The 25,558-nt window shown below is 46.0% G+C and overlaps 1 protein-coding gene across 1 annotated transcript; it reads right to left on the bottom strand.

Annotated features, from left to right (window-relative positions):
• Positions 1 to 592: 592 nt before the first annotated feature.
• On the bottom strand, positions 593 to 13,853 carry MMP8 (matrix metallopeptidase 8). Its single transcript, XM_028157029.2, has 10 exons — positions 13,656 to 13,853; positions 10,721 to 10,965; positions 9,905 to 10,053; positions 9,692 to 9,817; positions 6,892 to 7,053; positions 4,717 to 4,834; positions 3,872 to 4,005; positions 3,033 to 3,186; positions 2,077 to 2,180; positions 593 to 1,924 (listed from the first exon to the last, which is right to left on the bottom strand). Exons 1-10 carry the CDS (start codon positions 13,764 to 13,766, stop codon positions 1,821 to 1,823), a joined length of 1,407 nt encoding a protein of 468 aa, XP_028012830.2. The 5' UTR covers positions 13,767 to 13,853; the 3' UTR covers positions 593 to 1,820.
• Positions 13,854 to 25,558: the final 11,705 nt, after the last annotated feature.

Raw genomic sequence — 25,558 nt, 5'->3', positions numbered from 1 at the left:
AAAATATTTATTTTGAATTCATATAATAGATATTTTTGAATTAGAATAAGGTGCTAAATTATCTATATATATAAAAGCCTAAGTGACCGAACAACTGAATGACCAGTTGCTATGATGCACACTGGACCACCAGGGGGCAGATGCTCAATGCAGGAGCTGCCCTCTGGTGGTCAGTGCACTCCCACAGCGAGAGCACTGCTCAGCTGACCGATGGGCACTAGACGCAGGGCTCACGGCTGGCCGCTGCAGCTCTGAGACCACAGCGGAGCGGCAGTGAGCCTACTGAGTGGTGGCGACAGGCACAGCAGGGCCAGGATGAGCAGGAGCAGCAGGCAGGAGTGGCAGGTGGCATTGGACTGCTGGTTTCGGCCCAATCCCTGCAGGCCATGCTGAGGGACCCCACCGGCCACAAATCTGTGCACCGGGCTTCTAGTACTAAATAATAATTACTTGTGGAATTTAAAAACTTTAATAGAAAAAGAAAATAGGATGTGCTGGTGATAAATATATTTATAATTCACATATTTATTGTGTAATAAAGTATATTGCATTCTAACATCTGATTTTGATGTCTAGACTAGACACTATGGTCTCACAGGTGTTAAAATAGGATGGGCTGCTTGTGTGGCTGGAAAGAGTCACTAGCAAATTTAAGCTCAATTTAATGAGATTTATTGAATTTTGTGTTCGGCATTGTTTGTACAATAAATCCCAATGATCTTTAGAGGGTGTCCTCCTCAGTAGCCCAGGAAAAAAAGAAATAAAGAGCTACAGTTTCAATGAGCCCATTTGCTTGGACTATAGAAGGAGAGAGTGAGAGGAAGCAGGAGATGAAGTGTACCTTTTGTTGCCACCCCTCCCCCAAAGATGCCAATAATCCTTTCTGGGGGTTCAACTTTGTCATTCTCTGTTGATTCATTTCTTTAAGTGCAGGTATACTGTATAAGCTTCCTAGGGCTACCATAACAAAGTACCAAGACTTGGTAGCTTAAAACAACAGAAATGTATTCTATCAGAGTTCTAGAGGCTAGAGGTCTAAAATCAAGGTGTTGTGGGCGGGGTCATGTTCTCTCTGAAGGCTCTAAGGAGGATCCTTCCTTGCCTCTTTCTAGATTCTGGTGGATTCTGGCAGTTCTTGGCATGTAGATGCATTGCTCCAATCTCACCTCTATCTTCACATGGCTTTCTCCTCTGTATTTATGTCTCTCTTCTTCTCATAAGGACACCTAGTCCAGTATAAACTCATCTTAACTCATTACATTTGCAAAGGCTAATTCCAAATAAGATACATTCATAGATACCTGGGGTTTGGACTTAAACATGTATTTTTTTGGGGGGGAAGGGAGACACAATTCAACCCACATGTATCAACGATATTTATTTCCAAGAGTGGAAAATAGCACCACATTTTCAATAGAAGCAAGGGGTACTGTCTAACCAAAGCCCAGTGCTAAATTGCATGTAGCAGTATACTTAAGACATGTTTAAAGAGATTTAGGAATATATATGCATTTACAAGTCAGATAAAGCAAGTAATCAAATAGTTGCTTATCTTCTGGGTGACATAGAGGTCTTAACCTCTTTCTCTCATGATGGGTTCACTAACCTGAGATGAAATATGAAGGAACTAAATCAGACTCCGCAAACAGCAGAATACACAAACGTATTTTCACAGAAGACAAGTCCAAGGAATAGAGTGATACCAAACAGCATTATTTACTATTGAGAAAATTATAATTGGACACACCATGGATATGCAAATTAGACTTCCCTTTCATATTCAGAAAATGGATACAAATACATTTGATTTTGCTTCAACTCTATCTACAATTGAGCCATCGAATGCTTCTGTCAACCCTAGTGACTCCACGACCATTAAGATCAAATGCATAATATCTTGGTCCACTGAAGAAAAGGAAGAAGTCTATAAAAAAAAAAAGATCATGTTTTGAATTAGCCTGTAGAAGTAAGATCTCCGATGTTTTCAATTAAAAATACTCCATTCCTATCCCATAACATTCAAATGCAAATATGCCACTTAAAATATTGAAACAAATTAGTTTTTTTTCTACTTACAATCCTGCTGGAAAACTGCATCAACTCTGCTGTCTATTCCTTGAAAAGTACTTGCTATGCTTTTGGGATAACCTGGTTCCATGGATTGTCTTTGGTTATCATATCTGATGAGAAAAAAAAAGTCCTCTGTTTTAAGACCAATACAGTATATAAGTATAATGGTTTTATTTAAGTTGCATATGTCCTTTTTACTGGGACTAAGAATGAGTAACTTTTAAACTTTATACCCATTTATAAAATATATGGGTATCATTATTACTAAAATAGGTTTTTGATTACTGGTACAGTGTTATTTTTTTTAAAAAAAGAGCTATATTTTCTAAGGCTTTTGGTTAACTGATACATAGTCAGCCTCTCTCTCCCTCTCTCTCTCTGAATAAATGTAAATATTAAGTCTAACTTGGGCACCAGATTTTGTAGGCTTTCCGGATAGCACTTGCTTAAGAATGTTAGACTTTAACTCATAAATGAGAGTTAACCTAACTTTTTGCAGCCCATCCTCGTGCTTTATTAAGATTTGCTCATGATATAAAATCTTCAATACCATTGTGCAGGCATTTTAATTTTATAAAAAATAAAAATTTCACCCTAGCTGGTTGGCTCAGTGGATAGAACGTCGGCCTGTGGACCGAAGGGTGCTGGGTTCAATTCCAGTCAAGGGCACATGCCTGCGTTGTGGGCTCAATCCCCAGTAGGGGGTGTGCAGGAGGCAGTCAATCAATGATTCTCTCTCATCATTGATGTTTCTATCTCTCTCTCCTCTCCCTTCTTCTCTGAAATCAATAGTAAACAAAAATTTTTAAAAAGATATAGCAACATCAATCATCGTATGAAAAAGAATGGCTCAAAGACCACCTAGGTTTTTAAAATTTTCAGATGCCTGATTGTTAGTGGTTTGTAGACAGGGTACATAAACGTAGATTACAATCTCTGGTTGAACAAATAGTTGACCTTACCTCCAGAATTGGTTATTCACAAAGAAGTATGTTTTTGTCCTGTAGGAAACAGCTGCATCAATTGCTTGAACATTGCTTGGGAACCCATAATTTGATATATCCTTGGGATAACCTTGCTGAATGTCATAGCCACTTAAAGCCCAGTACTGGTTGCCTGAAAATGATTCAGGTTATATGTTAGATAAAAATCTTCCTTTCCTACAAAATAATGTGTATCACTTGTTATTCATTGCATACATTTATCATAGAAATGAAAACAGGACAACGAGTCTTTAAAAAATAAAGTTGATAAAGTGAAGTTCATTGGGCTATAATAGCCTCAGTGGTACTCCAGCTCCTATTTAAAAATTCCAACTTCCCACCTGGCCGGTGTGGCTCAGTGGTTGAGCATCAAAATATGAACCAGGGGGTCATCGTTCGATTTCCAGTCAGGGCACATGCTCCAGTTGTAGGCTCGATCCCCAGTAGGGGGCATACAGGAGGAAAAAAATAAAAAGTTCCAACTTCTCAGCTTGACATCTCACAATTGGATGTCTTATTTTACATGACTTCCATACAGAAATTAAGTTACAGCCTTGGGGAAACTTGAGGGTGGAGGAACACTAAAGTTTTTCTCACTTTGTAGATGAGAAAACTGAGCCTGGAAGGGGATACAACCTGCTCAAGTGTACACAGCAGTTAGTGGCAGAGATGGGACCAAGTCAGGTCTCTAGACGAAGCCTGGCCAGCATAACACTCTCACTGGCTCACCTCCTCTGAACCTGGGAGGGGCCACAAAAAAAATCCTTTCCCCCTCCCTTCGGGCAGAACTAAAATAAAATGAAACCCTAGGCAGTTACCTTTAAATAGGAAAACTAGGTCCCTGTCAGAATCCTCATAAGCAGCCTGTATACCAGTTGGCAGGGATGGCCAGAATAGGGAAATAAAATTGAGTTCAACTCTTCGTAGCTGAGGATGCCTTCTCCAGAAGTACCTGATGGACCACAAGGGAGAGAACACACACTCTAGTCTACATGGGAAGCTTCTGTGACTCTTGGGTTAGTATTGGTCCTCATAAGTGGCTGGGAGGATATGACAATATAAGAAAAGCAAAGTTTCTAGCACAGTGACCAATATTGTCCATCTGGTGTGTACCTTACAGTTCCAGAGGGGGTCATAAGGGTGACCTTATTTGATTACATGTTTGCACTGTCCCCTCCTCACTCATTGACAAGTCTTATTTTAGTCTCTTTCACTATTGTTCCGATAAAAAATGATGAGAATATTTAGAGTATTCCAGCAAAAGCAATATAAGTACTCTTAACCTGTGATTATATAATCACAAAATAGACAATGGGACATAGAAAAATTTAATCTATTGGATAAGGGATAATTTCCATTTACTTGATTGAATTTGGGTGAATCGAATAATGTTTTGGTGTTGTGTAAACCTAGCTATGGAGTTCCCAAGTAGCTAGAGCCCATGTCTATTTACATCACCACAAACACTGAATGTTCATAGATATTTTAGTTTTCTTTTCCTGGATGTTTCGAGTTGCCCAGAAACCACTAGAAATTCCAATGAGGCACATACGTGTAGAATTCAAAGGAAAGCTGAATAATATGTAATATGTGATTTAATTAAAATATAGTTTTAAGTTTGCCAGTAAAGTAAGCCAAAGGAAGGAACAGTTCAATCTTATACTTGTCTTTAAAGAAGAGTATTTCTCCACGGAGTGTGGTAATAGCATCAAATGTCAGGCGGGGGTCACAGGTGTTGGGTGTGCTTGGTCCCGTTGGTTGGATAGGGTTGTCTGAAGGTCCTGAAAAATAAAAGGCTTTTTGAAGTGCAAGCCCAGTGTGATTTTTTTTTTTTTTTGTATTTCAGCACTTTTCAGGGTGATGAAGCATCTTCACACGAAGAGGAACACTGCCCGACTATCACACAAGGCATCAATGTAGCTGTACATTTGTCCCTCTTAAAATTTTTTAAAAAAATAAGAATCCTGATGATTTTCAGAGACAGTTCCAGGTTAAATTTTGCAGTAAAGAAATTTGAATTCTATGCTCCACTTAAAATCATAATCACATCCTTCTCCTCCCTTTTGCTCCCTCTTTCTCCATTTTTTGGGTCACTTAGTATCCAATTCCCACTTCTCCAAAATCCACCTTCAGAAAGGAACTGATACCAGACTTTTACCCCACAGCATAGATCTAAATCAAATTTTAGCAATATTTTTTCTATAACTATTTGCACTTAAGTATGTTTTTTTCATTGTTGATTGAAGGGCTATATTAATAGTTAAGAGAATTTAAAACATTGGTGAGCAAAGGAAGCAGGTGTTTTCAGGGGAAAAGGAGTTGGGGAGGGAAGGCAGTTAGAGTAGGTCTCGTCATTCCTAAAACTTCTAATGTGATGATAAAAATTCTCTAGTTGTGGTGCCCTGGCAGGCTTGGTTTTGTAATTTTATCCCACCAGTAGAACAGAATGCTCCCCCCAGTTTCATTCCATTCACTCTCTCCATTCCATTTCCTTCAACACTTTTTAGTCACAGGCACTGGGGGGCTGGAGGGCAAGAGGGAGGAGAGATGCAATGGTCTTACCCAGATAGTACTTTTATAACAGGGCCAAAGGCTTCTATATCTCTCTCTGAAGTTTCAGTCATCCTATCTAATAAAGAGAGAACATGCTAATTGACCATCATGACCTCACAAAGATGGCAGCGCCCACAGCCAATAAGGAGGGAATATGCTAATTGACTGCCATGCCCTCAAAGATGGTGGTGCCAACAGCCACAAGATGGTGGTGCCCAGTCCCCTCAGCCCCCAGCCACCCAGGGCTGGCCCAAGGCACAGGCAAGCCTTGGATGGCGGCTGCCCAGCCGCCCAGGGCCGCCCGAAGCTCAGGTAACCAGGGCCAGCCGAGGCTTGTGCTGCCAGCAGTGGCAGCAGCAGAGGTGTGATGGGGGCATCGCCTTCCCCTGATCATCGGGTCACCTCCTGCCCCTGAGGGCTCCCAGACTGTGAGAGGGGGCAGGCTGGGCTGAGGGACCTCTTCTCCAGTGCATGAATTTTCATGCACCAGGCCTCTAGTGACTTTAAAAAATGTTTCTCTCCATTTCCATTCACATCACCTTCCCTCCTCCAAAAACAACAATCTTAATATATATATATATATATATATATATATATATATATATATATATATATTATATCCTATATAATAAAAGCCTAATATGCTAAGAGTCCGACCATTCATTCTACTGGTCACTATAATGTGCACTGACCACCAGGGGACAGATGCTCCAACTGGTAGGTTGGTTTTGCTGTTGGGGTCCAGCCGATTGGGACTGGGTGAGATGGGCTGGACACACCCTGGAGCCCTCCTGTGGTCCCTCCCAGGCCCTGATTGTGCATCAGTGGGGTCTCTTGGGGGATGTTGAAGAGCCAGTTTTGGCCCGATCCCCACAGGGAAGCCAAGGGATCCCACTGGTGCATGAATCTATGCACTGGGCCTCTAGTATGTGTTAGCATGTTAGAATACCTTTCTTTGTCTATGTGCATATTTAATTTATATGTAGATTCATATATTGTGCAATTTAATTTGTACTGTGTATGATGTATCATTCTGTTTCTTTTCCATGAAGTGCAATGTTTTAAAGACCCATCCCTGTTGTTGCCACACGTACATCTAATTCAGTGCTTCTCGCTGCTGCACATGCTCTATGGCATGCATCCAGCACATTTCAGCTGTGCATTCTCCTCCCAATAGACTCCCAAGTGCTCTCCAACTTCTACCACCATAATCAGGGACTGCAATGAATGTCCTTGACATGCTCAGGTCTTACTATGTTCTGCAATGTTCTTCAGATGACCTTACCATAGATGGCCTGAATGCCATTGATGTCATCTTGAGGGAGCGAGTAGGTGCTGGTTTCGCTGAAGGCGTAGTTGGGATACATCAGGGCACCAGGGTCAGAAGAGTGAGAGAGCCCCAAGGAATGGCCAAATTCATGGGCGGCAACAAGAAACAAGTTGTAATCTGAAATGCAAGCATGTGTGGTGAATGGCTAGGTGTACCTAAGGGTGGAGAAAAGATGATCTCAAGGAATGAAAGGGTGGAGAAAAGATGATCTCAAGGAATGAAGATTAGAAGGAATCAGGGTTCAGATTAGGTGACTGTGAGCTTCACATCCAATTTTAGAATAAAACAAACCTGCCTTTATTGTGATTCCCATGTTTCATGGATGTGGCCCTGAGGCTTAGGGAGATGTTGGCAGAGCCCTCACAGGTCTCAGGACCCTCAGAAGCCCTCTCCTTTTGTGCACTCCTCAGTCTCCCAGGCCCTCGGGCCCATTAGCAGGATCTCAGGAAACAGGCAGTTAGCTAGAAGCCTGCCAGGCAGTGGAATAGCCTCAGGCAGTGGAATAGCCTCAGAGGCTGAGCTCACTGTTCACCCAGAACCCAGCACCAGCTCTTCCCTGGTTCCAAGCTCTCCAAAGAGCTTCCAGAATTCTCCACCAGAAAGAGACAAACCCTGCCTCTTATTGCTCCATTCCCTCAACTTTTAACTTCACAAGCATAGAGCCATTCACAACTAGAAACTCAAAAATTCCAAGGCTCATACTTTTTTAATCAAACAAAGCCGAAGATCCTTTGCCAAGTCCAAGACCTCTCCACGTGGCTCCAGCAGACATCTGAGGGTTTGGCTTCCAATGTGAACCCCTCCCTCCAGCCAGTCCACGTGCCATCTCACAGCACACTGTACATTTTCTCACATGCCTACATTGTAAATCAGAGCTGGGAGCACTTCTTTATGCTAGGAAGTGTAATACTATTTCATCCTCACAACATTTTTGTCAAGTATTTTTTAAAATACTTTTACAGCAAGGAACAGAAGCACACAGATTTTGAATATCTTATCAGTCTTGTAACTAATAAGTGGTAGAGCTGCGGTTAAACCCAGGTATGATGGCAAGACTTGTGCTCTTACCACAATGTTCAACTTCCTATTGGTAAGTAGCCTCATAAAATTCCCCCCATGCCCTAAGACTTGCTTTCTTGATCATTATATCTTTTTTATTATTATTTTTTTTTGCATTTCTGAGTGCATTACAAAGAGCACCTTTGAGTGACAGAGGCTCTGGGGGATTTATCACCGTGCACAGTCTGGAAGGGGAAATGTACGCAAAAAAGACGAATGCATAGAGTAATAACAGCAGTTGGAGGAGAAAGAAAGGCTGTCAGTAGGCATTCTCAGGAGGAGGCCTCATTTCCCGCTGAAAGATGAGACTGGGGTGGCATTTGACACAGCATGGGAAGTGAGAGATTTTGAAAGGCAGGGTTTGGGGTGTGGGGGAAGGCATTTTAGGAAAAGGGAGCAACAGAAGCTAGTACAGGGAAGTTGGAAAGTACACGGTGTGATCTAGGAACAGTCAATGCACAACGTGGCCGCTGCTTGTGAAATATGAGGAGAAGCCATGAAAGATGAGGCTGGAAAGTCGCCAAGAGCCTTCAATGCCAAGTGAAAGTATTTGGACGTGATTTGGTCCATATGAAGTAAGCACTGAAAGTGTTAAGCAAGAGACTAATGAAATCCCAGATAGACTTTTCAAAGACAAACCTTGCTGCAGTGTTGGGAAAAGTTAGAGGGAGCAGAGAATGGAGGTGAACAGTTCAGGTGGGAACCTGGATCATTTAATTCCGGTGAGAGGTAATGACCAACTGACCTAGCAGGTTGGGCAATAGGAATGCATGGTAGTTGAGCCTGTAATTTATTTTTGCTTACACACGGCTCCTAGCACAGGGACTCAGGCAGAATAAACACTCACAGCCTACGTGGTGAGGAAATGGTGGGAGGAACAAGGCCCGAGCAAAGGTAAAAGGTTCCCTTTCTATTATTTTTTAAAGTGCCCTGTGACATATTGTTTGTCACCCCAGGGCTTTGTGAAGTGTCATATGGACTGGATGTACCTGACCTTCTCCTCAATTCTTCTCTTCAGGAGTTCCAACTCTTTTTATTCTGAGCCTTCTCCTGAACAGGGCGGTCTGCTGTGTAGGAACATACCATTGAAAAGGAGGTCGGTGAAGACCCAGTAACTAGATGAAAAAGAAGATGGCTGGTCTTTTCTAAGTAGGACGGTTTTCTGAATGAACCCAAATATTTCTGGGTTTCCAAAAACAGGACCTTTTACAAACATCATTAAATTTCAGAATACTAAGAGAAAGATATACCCTAGAGCAGTGGTCAGCGAACTGTTTCGGTAAAGGCCCAGGTAGTGAGTGTTTTAGGCTTCGTGAGCCATGTGGTCTCCACGGCAGCTACTCAGCTCTGCCCTGGCAGCAGGAAAACAGCCACAGATGACACATGGGCCAACAAGTGTGGCCCTGTCCCATCAAAACTGTTTCCATAAACAGGGCCTATGGTCTGTAGCTTTCTGATTTCTGCCCTAGGAAATGATCAGTAATTAGCTTCAGGATTTTTTTAAAACCTAAATTGACTTAGTATCTTGAGATAGCAAAATTTTTAAATGGCCAGTTTGTGTGAGTTTGAAGTGTTACAATAACTTGGATGTGTGTGTGTGTGTGTGTGTATGTGTGTGTGTGGTGTGTGATGTGTATTGTGAAGGAAAAAATGTTTATTCAGAAGCCACATGTTGACCTGACTTTGGTTAACATACTTTCAGAGGTTTTGGTCCATGTTTCTTCTGCATCAAAATGAGCATCTCCTCCAATCCCTTGGCCTGGCTGGAAGGCATGGGCAAGGATTCCATCGGGCCCATCAAATGGAGAGTTGTCACCATGAGCTGAAATAAAACAATTTGTGTTAGGATGCTGCCAAGTCTCACTTCAGCCAGAGAAAGCAAAGTTGAGCGTGACTGCTTCGAGCCCACCTCCTTGGACAAAAGCAATGTTGATGTCTGCTTCTCCCTGTGAGACCATGGTGAAGTTCAGGGGTGATACGTCACTCCAGACTTGAAAGGCTTTCTTAATAGCTGCTTCCACATCGGCCTCTGACAATTGTGGGGTGTAGTTGATAATCCTTCAAAATGAGAAGATGTGTGAGGGCTCATCATTTAGAACAGCACTCCAATAGCTGGAGTTTCTCCATTCCAGAGTGAATTACATACAAGATGGGCTAGTACTGGAGACGGTGTAAGGAGGGAGTGCAGCAGTCAGGGTTGAAGACAGATATGGGTTCTGCACATGTTATTACATGTTTTTTAAATTTAGTTTCTTTATTTATAAAATGAGGATAATAAAATAGTACTCTTGTCATAGGGTTGCTGTGGGGGGCTAAATGCATGTAAAGCATTAAGTTCACTACTTGGAAAATAGTAGCATTGAACAAATATTGAGTATTATTATTATTATTATTATTACTATCATAAGATGAATGGAAGGTGGGGCCAGTTTCTCTCCAGCAATGAATTAAGCCTTTTTCTGGATCCTAAAGTGAATTCTTAGACATTGACATTGACGTAGTCTTCTTTAGATTATTATAGAAGGCAGTAAAAAAATGACAGGCTTTGGAATGAAGAGATCTTTACCCTTTCATACTCATTCATTAGCATCTAAACTCTACAAGGGCAGCGGTATTTATTTGCTTGTCTCTGGTATAGCTCACGCCTAGAACAGTGCCTGCCACATTATACATGCTCAATAAAAACAGAATGCATGAGTACGTTTTGAAGCCCCTGGAATAGCACCTGTAGGTCAGGTCAGTGTGTTTCCACCTGGGGTATCCTGGAGTCAACATAAATTCACCACTGTCGGGCACTCCACAGCGAGGCTTTTGCATCATCTCCAGAGTTTCCGCGTTGGGCTTCCCTGTCACAGCCAACCCGAAGAATCGCTGCATTTCTTTAAGCTTTTCAACAATCACTCTGGCACTTTTCTTCCTTTCAGACTGATAGATGTTCTTGGGTAATTGGTAGAACTTCTCCAGGTAATTCTGGACAAAGACAAACCTGTGAGGAAACTTGCTCTGAAATGACCTTCATTCCTCTGGGCATTTTGCATTCCTTTTAAGTTACCGCAGACTTGAGACAGTCTAATACCCTGACAGTCACAGAAACAGAAAACACAAATTTGTAGGTTGCCTTTGAAAGAACAGTGCCTATTTGAAAGAACAGCACCCCAATTAATGTTTATACCAAAAAAAAAAAAAGGCATTTCATAAGGGATGAAGTCCAAGACCCATGCAAAATGCTAGACCACACCCAGACTGCCTTCTTATTTTTATCAAAAAATTAGCATTAGCATTTATTGACTTCTTGAGGTATTAGCGGCATCAATGCTAATTCTCTCTTTTAATCCTCGTTTCACTATTATAGAGGGGGTTAACTCCTCCTCATTAAGAAGTGGAGTTGTATAAAATAAATAAATAAATAAAAATATATTAAACTACTCTGAAAAAAGAAAGAAAGAAATGCAGGTTCAGAGAAGGAAGAAACTGGTCAAGATGACAATTCAGGTCCCAACTCATCATATTGCTTCTCAAGTGGGAATTCACAATTTCATAAAAGAACACATATGCATACCCCATGGACACATAATATTTTGGTAAAGGCCAAGAAAGGTGTAGGTGGGGGAGGGTGGAAGTGGGCAAGGGGGTGGGTAGGGGAATTCCTGCAATAATGTCAACACTAAAAATTTTTTAAGAAAAAAAAAAAATGAATGCCCCTAGCTGGTTTTACTCAGTGGATAGAGCATCGGCCTGCAGACTGAGGGGTTCTGGGTTCGATTCCGGTCAAGGGCACAAACCTCGGTTGCAGGCTCTTCCCCGGCCTGGGCCCTGGTTGGGGATCATGCAGGAGGCAACAAATTGATGTGTTTTTCTCACACTGATATTTCTCTCTGTCTTTTCCTCTCCCTTCCACTCTCTCTAAAAATTACTGGAAAAGCATCCTCGGGTGAGAATTAAAAAAAAGAAAGAAAAAAAAAAAGGAAAAAAAGAAAAAAAAAGAATGAATTAATCAATCAATAAATAAACAAAAATTGAATAAATAAAAAAAGAAATCCAAATAAGTTTTTGGGCAACAGCAGCCTCACTGACATTAACATTTTATGCAGCCCAGTAATTCTTTTTTTAAAAAAATATATTTTATTGATTTTTTTTACAGAGGTGAAGGGAGAGGGATAGAGAGTTAGAAACATTGATGAGAGAGAAACATCGATCAGCTACCTCCTGCACACTGCCTACTGGGGATGTGCCCGCACCCAAGGTACATGCCCTTGACCAGAATTGAACCTGGGACCCTTCAGTCTGCAGGCTGATGCTCTATCCACTGAGCCAAACCGGTTAGGCCCAGTAACTCTTTTAAAGTGGCCAACACTCATTAGGAAGTAAAGGTTCTGGAGGGTGGGCAGGCAGTCTTAAAATTTCTTAAGCAGAGAAAGATAAATATCACATGATCTCACTCATTTATGGAATATAATGAACAACATAAACTGATGAACAAAAACAGATCCAGAGACAGAGAAACATCGATCAGAACGTCAAACCTCAGGGAAGGTAGAGGAGGGTGGGGATAAGGGGGAGAGATCAACCAAAGGATTTGTATGCATGCATATAAGCCTAATCAATGGACACAGACAACAGGGGGGTGAGGGCATGCATTCGGGGGGGAGGGGGATAATGGGGGAATAAGGACACATATGTAATACATTAATCAATAAAGAAAAAAAAAACATTTCTTAACCAGCCTTTGAATTCTTGGCACTCTGTAAGTGACAGAGGACAGGGCACTTTGGGGCTCTCACAAGCTATGGGATCAGATTGGTTTGGGTTCCAATCTTATTTCTGCCACACATTAACTCTGAGTTCTTGGACATATCACTTAACTGATTTTAGAGTCGCTTTGGTCTCTACAGAGGAAATAATAATACCTCTTTCACAGGGTTGTCATAAGGATGAAATGAGATAATATTTCAGAATAAATACTGAAAAAACTAGCTATTAGCCAGGGGTTACTATTACCATTATAAGAGACACTTTTAAAATGTAAACGATAAAAAGAAAAAGAAATAAGCACTGCACTTTTCTAAAACTGGGATGCTGAGAAAGTCATGTACGACAAGTTTGGGACAGCATTCTCTTGTGTGTCTTAAAAACTTGGCCTAGTGTTCATACTGGGAAACAACAGGAAAAGGCTATTGGTTCTGCTTTTACAGTGCTTCCAAGCGTGTATACCAAGCCCCCTCATCTGGTGTCGGGAAATCTGCTTACACTATAAGCGAATTTTTTTTCCTTATAATTTCCCATCCTTTTGCTCTCTTATGCACCTGGGATTTTGGGCTGCAAAGACAGTCAGATGGAAGGAGCCAGACATGGAATAACTGGGTTGGGAGGGAAAATCTTAGGTAAGTCGAAGAGAAAACCACTCGGCTGTGTATTTAAAACCATTCCTTCCCAAAGGGTTCCCCAGATGGAGGCCACTCAGCAGCAGTGTTTTGCCAGGATTTGAAGAGCCTGGCTTTTAGAGGATTCAGCTTGGAACCCCCCAACCCACTGAAAGATGTTTAAGCTCAAACAAATTATCCACATAATTACTTTCAGGCTGTTTTAATTAAAAGGAGAAAGCAATCTATACAATTTCCTAATCACCAGCAAATCAACCACCCGCCTGATCGTTAATTTACCTGAACAACTTCTATATATTTTTCTTCTTTGGGTTGAGAAGATACTGGGAAGGCCTTGAAAAGCTGCATGTGGAATAAGAGCAGAAGTGGGAGCGCCTTCAGACTGGACATGGCCTTTCCTCCAAATGCCACCTCCCCTGGCCTTCCGCTCTGCCCCTCTGGGTAGGGTCCTTCCCCGGTGGGTGCCCAGACGTTCACAGCATCATGTACGTGTCCCTCGCTGCTCTCTTGGTCCCTTATAAAGCTGTGTCTTAAACAATTGCCACATGGGGAATGTGAAGAAACACAGGTTAATTACACTCCGACAATTTTGCAATGCTAAAATGTGATTTAGTACCCGGCCAATGAAGGAGTCTTTCAACAGAAAAACAGTGCAATTTACTACACTTTGCTTTTTTGTTTCTTTTAAATATATTTTATTGATTTTTTTTACAGAGAGGAAGGGAGAGGGATAGAGTTAGAAACATCGTGAGAGAGAAACATCGATCAGCTGCCTCCTGCACACTCCCTACTGGGTATGTGCCCGCAACCAAGGTACATGCCCTTGTCCAGAATCGAACCTAGGACCCTTGAGTCTGCAGGCCAATGCTCTATCCACTGAGCCAAACCGGTTAGGGCACTACACTTTGCTTTTGGGGTTTTTAGTTAGATATTAACTTTTGCAAAATTGTGTGGTCAAGGAAAAAGAATAGAGGTTAATTGTGAAGTGATGAATAGCAGTCACCTATGGCTTACACTTGCTGGGTATGTAAGATACTGAAGCTGTGTTCATTTATACCGAGGAATAGTGTTTGTTAGGTAGGTGACTTGGGACCAAGAAGCCCAACTTGAGAGCCTCTGCACTCACCACCCTTGCTGTTTGTGAGGGGTGTATTGGGAGCGTTGTCACAAAGCAACGTATGGGGGTCTCGGAGCAGCTCTGAAGGTTGTGGTTTTGTCATCAATGTATTAGAAAATCCCCAACCTGCAAGCTGGATTTTCCACAGAAAAGACAAGGAAAGCAATACTGTGGGTGATAATAATTGACATTGATTGGATATTTATTATGTCACAGACATATGTGCTGTACCTATGTCACCTCAGGTCACCCTCACACAGCCTTGGGAGGTAGGTGCTATTATAATCTGTATTTTGCACAGGAACTCAAATCCGGAGAAGTGAGGTGACTTGTTCAACAGTCACACACTATGATAGTAGAGGAGCCAGGATTCAATCCAGGTGGAATGTTTAGGGAGACTGAGCCTGCGCTGGTATATCAGGCTGTTTTATAGTCTCCACTGGGGCCCGGCTGGCCCCTACTGAGCAATAGCTCCAGGCCAGCAACAACTGGGATACTGTGGCTTGTGTTCAGAGAGAAGGACACAAATGAGAGGGAGAATGAGACTAAGTGAGGATTTGCAGACAATGTGGCTACATAGGGGGGCTGTATTGGTGAGGGGCCCTTAGGCATGCTTTTCAAATTGTGTCACATCTTCCTACTTATTCTAACTCTACATGCATGTAAATTATGTTACCTTACATACAGTTTTTGTATATATTTATTTACATATATTTACATATATTCTAAAGGCATTCTTTATGTATTCTTGTATATAAATCTATACTAATAAAAGGGTAATATGCTAATTAAACTGGACATCTTCCGGACATCCTTCCAGACAAAGCCTTGATGGTGGGGGCTGAGGCAGAGGTGGTTAGGGGCAATCAGGCCAGCAGGGGAGGGCAGTTAGGGGTGATCAGGCCAGCAGGGGAGCAGTTAGGGGGTGATCAGGTTGGCAGGGGAGGGCAGTTAGGAGCAATCAGGTCAGCAGGGGAGGGAAGTTAGGGGTGATAAGGCCAGCAGGGGGACAATCAGGCCAGCAGGGGGAGCAGTTAGGGGGTGATCAGGCCAGCAGGGGAGCAGTTAGGGGGCAATCAGTCTGGCAGGGGAGCAGTTAGGGGGCAATTAGGTCAGCAGGCAGAGACAGTTAGGGACAATCAGGCCAGCAGGGGAGCAGTTAGGGACATCAGACCAGCAGACAGAGTGGTTAGGGATGATCAGGCAGGCAGGCAGGCAAGCAGTTAGGAGCCAGCGGTCCCAGATTGTGAGAGGGATGTCCGACTGCCTGTGGGATCGGGCCTAAACTGGCAGTCGGACATCCCCCGAGGGGTCCTGGATTGGAGAGGGTGCAGGCTGGGTTGAGGGACGCCCCCCCTCTCCCCCCGTGCACGAATTTAATGCACTGGGCCTCTAGTATATACATAAACATGTTTGATATATAACGTCCTAATATGTAAATAATGTCTTTGTTTGGGGTGTCAGGATAAGTAGTTCAGTTCCCTCCTGATGTTGCTTATATTCTTTGTAAACAATCCAAAAGAATGTGTCTTGGGTTAGAACATATCTGGAGAGCAGATTAATGTTCATGATGTAGATTCCTGCATTCACTCAATAAACATTTCCTGCTACCTACCATATGCCAGGTGCTGTAATGCATCCCCTGTACACATGTGGTAGCTCCCCCTGCCCCAATTTTAAGATGTTCTCAGGTCATGTTCTTATTATCCCCCACTGGGTGTACAACTTAGTCATGATGTGGCTTCCTCCATATCAGGTCTTTAGTGAGAAAACCTTTTCTTACTGCATAAGAATGTCTTAATATTTGTCTACTTTATGTTGAGTTATTTTGATGCTCTGACTTATTTATAAGATTTATAAACATAGTTTCTTCTGAACATAATGGTAAGTGATTTGGTTAAGAATTAAACACTTTGGTGAACTCAGTTCTCTGGCATGTTGTGTTAAAAACAGAATTGTTGGGTCTGGATCCCTGACAACAGGTCCAGCCCCAATGGTGTGATGGAGAAGTCCACATTTGTTTCCAGGGGCCCCCAGCTTCTGCTTTCTGAATCCTTTCTTCACATCTGACCATCACCTGCCTGCACTGTATCTGTGCCTTACCCCTTCTGATGCTTGGAAATCAGAGTTCTCTTAGGCCATCTTCTGGAAATGCTGTACCTGGGAGAGGATCAACTATGTCATTTATACATTAGTGTAAGCGTGGGGGCTATTTTCTTTTAAGTCAATTTCTTACTAGGAAAAAAACCAAACCAAACAAGCAAATTAAAAAACAAAATAAAGCAAAAAACAGTGTTTCCTATAAGTTTCAGAGAAAGGAGGAAAATAAAGAAAACTTAGTTTCAGCTCAGGTCAATGGCTCAGTTGGTTGGAGCACCATCCCATACACCAAAAGGTTGTGGGGTTAGATTCCTGGTCAAAGTACATACCTACATTGCAGGTCATGGTTGGGATGAGTATAGGAGGCAACTGATTGATTGATGTTTCTCTCTCATCTCAATGTTTCTCTCTCTCTCTCTCGCTCTCTCTCTCTCTCTCTCTCTTTTCCTATCTCTCAAGAAAAATCAATAAAAACATATCCTCAGGTGATGGTTAAAAAAAAAAAAAGAAAATTTCATTTTGGCCCTAACTGGTTTGGCTCAGTGTATAGAGCGTCAGCCTGTAGACTCAAGGGTCCCAGGTTCGATTCTGGTCAAGGGCATGTACCTTGGTTGTGGGCACATCTCCAGTAGGGAGTGTGCAGGAGGCAGCTGATCGATGTTTCTCTCTCATTGATGTTTCTAACTCTCTCTCCCTCTCCCTTCCTCTCTGTAAAATATCAATAAAATATATTTAAAAAATAAAAGAAAATTTCATTTTGGACAACAACAATACAATGTAAGACAATGGAGGATCTTTCTATCTCACTACTGCCATCCCCTAATGGGTCATCCCCACAGCAGAGATAGAAAATAGTATTTTTAGGTCTAAAAAGATAAACTGGTTGCATAGATATAGTCTGTTTTCTTTGTAGTTAAAAAAAAAAAAAAAAGGATCCAGCCAGCAGGGATGGGCAAAGGTAGCTGGGAAAGCTGCCTGAAGGTGTTCATGTGTGCCGGGATCTTGAAGGATGAATAGGGGTTTGCCAACAGGGAATGTAATCCTGTAGAAGAAATAGCATGCACTAAGCTCGGAAGCATACCCAGTGAAGCACATGGCTAATTTGATTCATATAAGCCAAGGCAAAATATTCTTTGCATCAGGCATTTTTGAGCTTTGATGATCAGGATTGATGTCTACACACTTTGATCAAGTTAATAGAATAATTTTTTGGGTCAGTTATGCTGAAGGGTAAAGAATATTGGACTTGAAATTATACTACTGAGTTCTAATTGTAGCTCTGCCATTTCCTATCTATGCAACTTTAGCAAATCATTTCAATTCTTCTGAGCCTCAACGTCCATATTTATTGAAAGTTCGTACATTAACATCTCCCTTGGATATCATAGAGAGGATTAGATGAGGTGGTATATGGAAAAGTCTGAGTAAATCCTCCAGTGTGGTATCCTCTTTGTGTTGTGAATGTGATAAAGTGATAGCCGTGTTAGTTCATGTGTCCATTCCGTGAATTCAGTTAGTAATGTTGAGAAGGTTCTCTTTTTGGAAGGAGAACTGTTTCAAAGTTAAGTCACAGGATGATGAAGTAATTTCTACAGTTTCCTTCAGTATCTAGTGCTGGGTGCAGCCAGGGAACATATGCATGTAACTTACGCACCCTTTGCAAAGAGTAGAAATGGTTACATTAAAATCATACAAACCACCATGAGCCAAACACTGAGCTAAGTTGGCAGTCATTACTATTGAGGGAGGAAACCATGTGTATTAAGTGCCTGCACTCTTTAGGACTCTTAGATGTTCACTATCTATCATTGCCCTAAGCTCCAAAGCAATCTAAGGAAGTAAGGGTTATTATTCCCATCTGTATATATAAAAGCCAAGTGACCGGAATGCTGAATGACTGGAATGACTGGAACAACCAGTCACTATGACACATACTGCGGCAGGCCAACCAGCCTGATTGGGGAGCAACCTCTCCCCCCTGCCAGCCCTGGCCCCCGATTGACCCCTCCTCCCCACTGGCCTGGCCCGATTGGCCCCCATTGGGGCAGGCCGGCTGGACCCCACCTGTGCACGAATTCATGCACTGGGCCTCTAATTTTAAAGATAAGAACATTGAGGTTCAGAGATCTGACTCAAACTTACCTTTCCATTTATTCTTCCTAGTAACCCCTTTTGTTCTCTCAGTAGGAAAAATTCAAAATAACACAATGGTTCTCAGTCTTTGTTCCATATCAGAATATTCAATAAAAATACAGATGTGAGCTTCACTCCTGCTACTGAGTCAGAATCTCTGGGGTGGGCCTCAGGCATAATTTCAAGAGCATCCCAGGTGACTCTGAGGATGAGTTAAGAACCTCTGTTATAAGAGGGGATAGAGAACATTCAAGAGAGGTAAACATCCACACTTTTAAGATTTAAAGGAAGGAACAATCATATCCTATTGGGGAGATCAGCAAAGCCTTCATAGAGGGAGTGGTCCTTGAGATGAATACTGAATGATGGATTGAATTTTGGCATTGAGATTGGGGTGAATGAGAGTGAGATTGGAGAAAACAAAGAACAAAGGCAGAGAGATGAGAAACCTTGGGTTATACAGGTAGGTTTACAGTTGTGAGTATGTGAAACACAAAGTTTATTCTTGTATTATTATTCATTCATTATTGTACTATTCATTTGTATGACAACTGTAAGCCTCCTTTTGCCCACCCCAGTATGTGGGGATTAACAAAGTTATAGGTGATTATGCATAGATTTTATAAAGAGAAGCAGACTGGGATGGTAGACTGGAGCCAGATGGTGGAGGGGCAGGAATTGAACATAGAAAATGTCAATAACATACAGTCATTGTTGGCTTCTGAGCTGAATTATAATGTTAACCTGGCCACAGTCTCCTGGACAGACTGAGGTGGGGAAAGGTGTAAGTAAGGAGAACAATTAAGGGTGAGATAAGAGATTTGATGGAGGTTCCTGAGGACTTGGCCCTGGAGGTGGCCACTGGTCTTCTTCCATGAAAAGGGGAGACACATCTGTTTCTGTGTAGGCATGAATGGTTAAGAAATGAGGTTGAGAGAGAAAAAAAAGATGGCGGCGGAGGTGAAAGGCTGATCTGTTGCCTCGCATGGCAGTTTCGGAAATACAACTGAAACATGGGCTGGTGAGGGGGGCGACTGCTGCTCGCGTCTCCCCAGACCGGGCAGCTGCTCCTCTCAGTCAGTACCGCAGCCGGGGCCATGGACGCGTGGGCGCCGCGGCGGCTGCTGTGGCGGCGGCCGCGGACTCGGCGCAGCGGCTCTCGGTGAAGGAAGAGACCATCTTTCTACAGGAGGGGCTAATCCGCGCCACCGACCTGGCCGAGCTGCGCACTGAGATCCTCGGGGCCCCGGACGCCGCCAACACTGATTTGGAGGATTCTTAGGAGTTCTCATCTTACATTCAAGTCCTCTAGCCATTTTGACGGAGGAGAATCAAGAGGACGGCTGGGCTAAACAGGACGGCTGGGCTAAACAAAGGAATTGCGAACTGCGCCGCGCGCAGCGGTTTCAGGGGCGCGACTGGAGGACGGAGCGTCTGCAGCCCAGAACTACAGGAGAGATGGCTGAACGGCAGATTTACAGCTAAGAGGGAAGAGGAAACCAGCTAAATCGGAGGGGACGAGGTGCGGAGGCGCGGGGGAAAGGGGCTTTTGTTCCAAACCTAGGGGAGATTAGCTCTCTATCACCCTGAAATCCAGCTTCTGGGGACCCGCGGGAGACCCAGATGCCTGCGGGGAGAGGCGGGACTCTTGCGGAGGTGCGCCCAGCAATCAGTGTTTGCTGCGCTAGAGCGCGGAACGAGGGGACTTAGAAACTTGGAAGGCAGAAGGAGCAGACTCGCAGCCATTGCGGCTCGCCACACCATGGCCTGTTGGCGCCCTGAGACCCCGCCCCACCCTGGGACCCGACCCGCCCTGAGACCCGCCCCGCCCTGGGACCCGCCCCGCACGTTTTGAAGACCCGCCCCGCAAGTCTTGCAGGCGCATCTACGCTCCAAGCAACGGCTTATGCATGTGGGTGGCCTGCCCTCTGGCAGCGAACCAGATGAACTGCTGTTCTAGTCGGACTGCTCCAGGGCCACTCAGACAGGAGGAGGAAACTACAGTTTTTGCTGTAATCCCTGCTGAGTGCCTAAGGCAGTGGCTGATCTACGCCCCATTGGGGACCCAGAAACGAGGGCATCTGGTGGTCTGTGGGAAATGACACCAGACTTCAACCACGCGCATAAGGGACACATCCAACAGGCAGATTCAGTGAGCGCCAAAGCCTTGCTGCACCAAGACCCGGCCCATAGGAGTGTCTCCTGCACAGCAACTCTTCCTTTATAGACAAAGAGAGCCCTCCCGGTGACACCAGCAACAATCAAGACTTAACTATACAAGGGAGGACCGGGATGGAGACATAGGGCGGAGGCCTGGATGTCGCCTCCCACAACAACTTTGAGGCAGCGATGGGAGAACGGAGCAGACACCACCCAAGACCACCGTAGGGCTGGCTGAGTGGATGCTCTGCAGCTAGAATAAAAGAGGGGTATGCGGGATGATGCTGATGCAGATGACCCAAGGACCACACTTTGGGAACTGCGGCTCGGGCGACGCAGTGGCGACCTGGAGCGTGCTCGGCGCGGTCCCCCCGGCGGTCTCCGGCTGAGGGGGCGGCTCCACTGGCTGCCGAGCACGGACAGACGGGCCCCTGTGAGACGTGGGGTGGGGGACTCCGCGCTTGCTGGCCTCCGAGTCCTTCAGGAATCTCGGTGCCCCGGGGGTGGATGGGTGCACATGCTCGGCGACCGGCCGCCGCTGCGGACCCAGGGGCCGGCGCGGCGACACCGAACCGGCCCGCCGCCACACACCGGGCGCACCGGAGCTTCGCCGAGCAGCCACCCGACGAGTTCTGCGGCGGCCGTCCTGGAGCTCTGGCAGGATGGCCGGGGGGGTTGCTGGGGGGGGCGTTGACCGGCGGGAATTGGGATCGGGAGGACGGGGCCCCGCTGGGACCCGGGTGCGGGCGGGGTTGCGCGCCTCTGGGCTCGGGAGTGGTCGCGCGCCTCCGGGTATGGGTGGGGCCTCGCGTCCCTGGGTCTGGGTGGGGCCCCGTGCCCCTGGGTCCAGGTGAGGCCGGATTCCGGGTCCGGGTGAGGCCAAGTGCCCCTGGACCCGGATGACGCTGGGTCCCGTGCCCGGGTGAGGCCAAGCACCCCTGGGTCTGGGAGAGGCCAAGCGCCCCTGGGTCCGGGTGAGACCATGTGTCCCTGGATCCGGGGGAGGCCTCGTGCACCTAGGTCCAGGTGAGGCCACATGCCCCTGGGCCTGGGAGAGGCCACGCACCCCTGGGTCCGGGTGAGACCATGTGTCCCTGGATCTGGGTGAGGCCTCGTGCACCTAGGCCTGGGTGAGGCCACGTGCCCCTGGGTCTGGGAGAGGCCAAGTGTCCCTGTGTCCGGGTGAGACCATGTGTCCCTGGATCCAGGTGAGGCCTCATGCACCTAGGCCCGGGTGAGGCCACGTGCCCCTGGGTCTGGGGGAGGCCAAGTGCGCCTGGGTCCGGGTGAGACCATGTGTCCCTGGATCCGGGTGAGGCCTCGTGCACCTAGGTCCAGGTGAGGCCACGTGCCCCTGGGTCTGAGAGAGGCCACGCACCCCTGGGTCCGGGCGAGACCATGTGTCCCTGGATCAGGGTGAGGCCTCGTGCACCTAGGCCCGGGTGAGGCCACGTGCCCCTGGGTCTGGGAGAGGCCAAGCGTCCCTGGGTCCGGGTGAGACCATGTGTCCCTGGATCCGGGTGAGGCCTCGTACACCTAGGCTCGGGTGAGGCCACGTGCCCCTGGGTCTGGGAGAGGCCAAGCGTCCCTGGGTCCGGGCGAGACCATGAGTCCCTGGATCCGGGTGAGGCCTCGTGCACCTAGGCCCGGGTGAGGCCACGTGCCCCTGGGTCTGGGAGAGGCCAAGCGTCCCTGGGTCCGGGTGAGACCATGTGTCCCTGGATCCGGGTGAGGCCTCGTGCACCTAGGCCCGGGTGAGGCCACGTGCCCCTGGGTCTGGGAGAGGCCAAGCGTCCCTGGGTCCGGGTGAGACCATGTGTCCCTGGATCCGGGTGAGGCCTCGTGTCCCTGGATCCGGGTGAGGCCTCGTGCACTCAGGCCCGGGTGAGGCCACGTGCCCCTGGGGCTGGGAGAGGCCAAGCGTCCCTGGGTCCGGGTGAGACCATGTGTCCCTGGATCTGGGTGAGGCCTTGTGCACCTAGGCCCGGGTGAGGCCACGTGCCCCTGGGTCTGGGAGAGGCCAAGCGTCCCTGGGTCCGGGTGAGACCATGTGTCCCTAGATCCGGGTGAGGCCTCATGCACCTAGGCCCGGGTGAGGCCACGTGCCCCTGGGTCTGGGGGAGGCCAAGCGCACCTGGGTCCGGGTGAGACCATGTGTCCCTGGATCCGGGTGAGGCCTCGTGCACCTAGGTCCAGGTGAGGCCACGTGCCCCTGGGTCTGAGAGAGGCCACGCACCCCTGGGTCCGGGCGAGACCATGTGTCCCTGGATCAGGGTGAGGCCTCGTGCACCTAGGCCCGGGTGAGGCCACGTGCCCCTGGGTCTGGGAGAGGCCAAGCGTCCCTGGGTCAGGGTGAGACCATGTGTCCCTGGATCCGGGTGAGGCCTCGTACACCTAGGCCCGGATGAGGCCACGTGCCCCTGGGTCTGGGAGAGCCCAAGCGTCCCTGGGTCCGGGTGAGACCATGTGTCCCTGGATCTGGGTGGGGCCTCGTGCACCTAGGCCCGGGTGAGGCCACGTGCCCCTGGGTTTGGGAGAGCCCAAGCGTCCCTGGGTACGGGTGAGACCATGTGTCCCTAGATCCGGGTGAGGCCACGTGCCCCTTAGTCCGGGTGAAGCCGTGCCCCTGGGTCCGGCCGAGACCAAACCAGAGGGAGTCGGACCTCCGTTACCACCATTTGTCCACCATCCAGAGCTGAGGGGTCAGTGCTGACATGTACACATAAGGAACTGGTGGACATTGAAATTGGGTCTCAAAAGAACTGTTGATCCAGAAAGAAACTCACTACAGACTGATCCATCTGCCTGTCAGCATAACTATTAGTGCTCGTCTCACATTCAGTTCTCATAAGTATATATCTAGTGACATATGATCTCGCTCATCTAGGGGAAATGATGAACAACATAGACTGAGGAACAAGAACAGAACCAGAAGCAAGGAGGCATCGATCGGACTATCGGGCCTCAGAGGGAGGATAGGGGAGGGTGCGGGGAGGGGGAGAGTTCAACCAAAGGACTTGTGTGCATGCATATGAGCCTATCCAACGGTTAAGTTCAACAGGGGGTTGGGGCATGCGTGGGGAGGGGGGGGGATGGGAATGGGGGGATGAGGACAAATATGTGACACCTTAATCAATAAAGAAATTAAAAAAAAAAAAAAAAGAAATGAGGTTGAGGAGATAGGAGGGAACCTGGGCCAGAACACCATACATTACCAGGGCAGCCATTCACATCACAGATGTACACTGGGGAATCCACACTTGGTAACATCAATTGTCTGAATAAAGTAAGAGCTATTGTCTTGGGGATGAAAGGTAGGAACCACGTTAGAGTTGGGGCTTGAAGGAATTGGAGGCTACTTTCAAAAGCTTTCGTAGTAAATTCAACAGGCGGATGAAACCAATAAGTCTGGTTGAGCAGCTGTGTTGGCTCAGACAAGTGAGAGGGTGGCTACAGTTAGCATTGAAGATCCAATCCCTACCTCATTTATTATCTTCAAACATTTCCATTTCTTCCCCCGTTTTAGCTCCCCTCCCACCTGGAGAATGGAGAAAATGACCCATTGATAGTCAGTCACTGTCCACAAACCAGCATGACAGAGACTCATGAGAACAGATAATGACATGATAAACATTTCCATTCCAAGCTGCTCTGTGTTTCTGAAGGCAGGAAACTGCTGAATGAATTTGCCAAAATTCTCTTTCTTCCTCAATCAGTCCAGCTCTGTGGTTGGGATATCTCATTTTTCATTTTCCATGTGTTTTCTAAATCTCCATTTTTGATGGTCTCTAACCTCATGCTCAGCTATACCAAGAGATGACATTACTTCCCACCAGAGCTGAATTGCTTCATTTTCATCACAAAATAGTATGATTTCCCTCATCCCAGACTACTAATAATGATTCTTTAGTTTGTCCATGGATCTCTCTCTGTATGTCTACACCAGAACATATCCTCTTTGTACATCCTCCCCAGTCTTTTCTTCCTCCCACCTCTTTGGCAACTTCACCTCTGTCTACAAATGCCATGAGACTTTATCTATCTTATATAATAAAGAGCAATATGCTAATTAGACCGAACAGCAGAACAACCATCTGGACATCCTTCTGGACGACCATCCACATGACCTTCCCGACGAAGCCAGGGCTGCAAGGGCTGGCTGAGGCAGCTGGGGCTGCGAGGGCCGAGCCCCTTGCACAAATTTTGTGCACCAGGCCTCTAGTTAAAAAATAAAACAATAGCCTCCCCTCCACCCTGCTAATCACTTGAGGTGCTGTCTTTGCTCTCTCTCACACTCAGCCTTCTTGGAAGCTTGGTCTAGTGCTCCATTTCCTCACCCTGCTCACCCAATCCTGTCCCCTCCTAGCCCAGCCTCCATCCTGAGCAGCACCCCGGGAGACTAGGAGAACTCATCTGAATGAACTGTCTCATGTCTATAGAGTCCCCGCTAAATACTGTTCTTGGTGGTCTTGGTCAATGGTTTCCATCTTAGTTTTACCTCTTTTAAACTAATATACCAGAAAGACACCATATGCCTTTGGTGACCAGCTTATCAAGTTTAGTTTATTAGTTTCCTATGGCTGCTATAACAAATGACCACAAGCATAGTGGCCTAAAACAAGACAAATGTGCTATTTTCCAGTTCTGCAGTCAGAAGTTGGGTATGGGACTC

This window comes from Eptesicus fuscus, chromosome 13 (genome assembly GCF_027574615.1).
Source record: "Eptesicus fuscus isolate TK198812 chromosome 13, DD_ASM_mEF_20220401, whole genome shotgun sequence".
NCBI classification, from domain to species: domain Eukaryota; kingdom Metazoa; phylum Chordata; class Mammalia; order Chiroptera; family Vespertilionidae; genus Eptesicus; species Eptesicus fuscus.
This window is presented reverse-complemented; position numbering and strand designations above follow the sequence as displayed.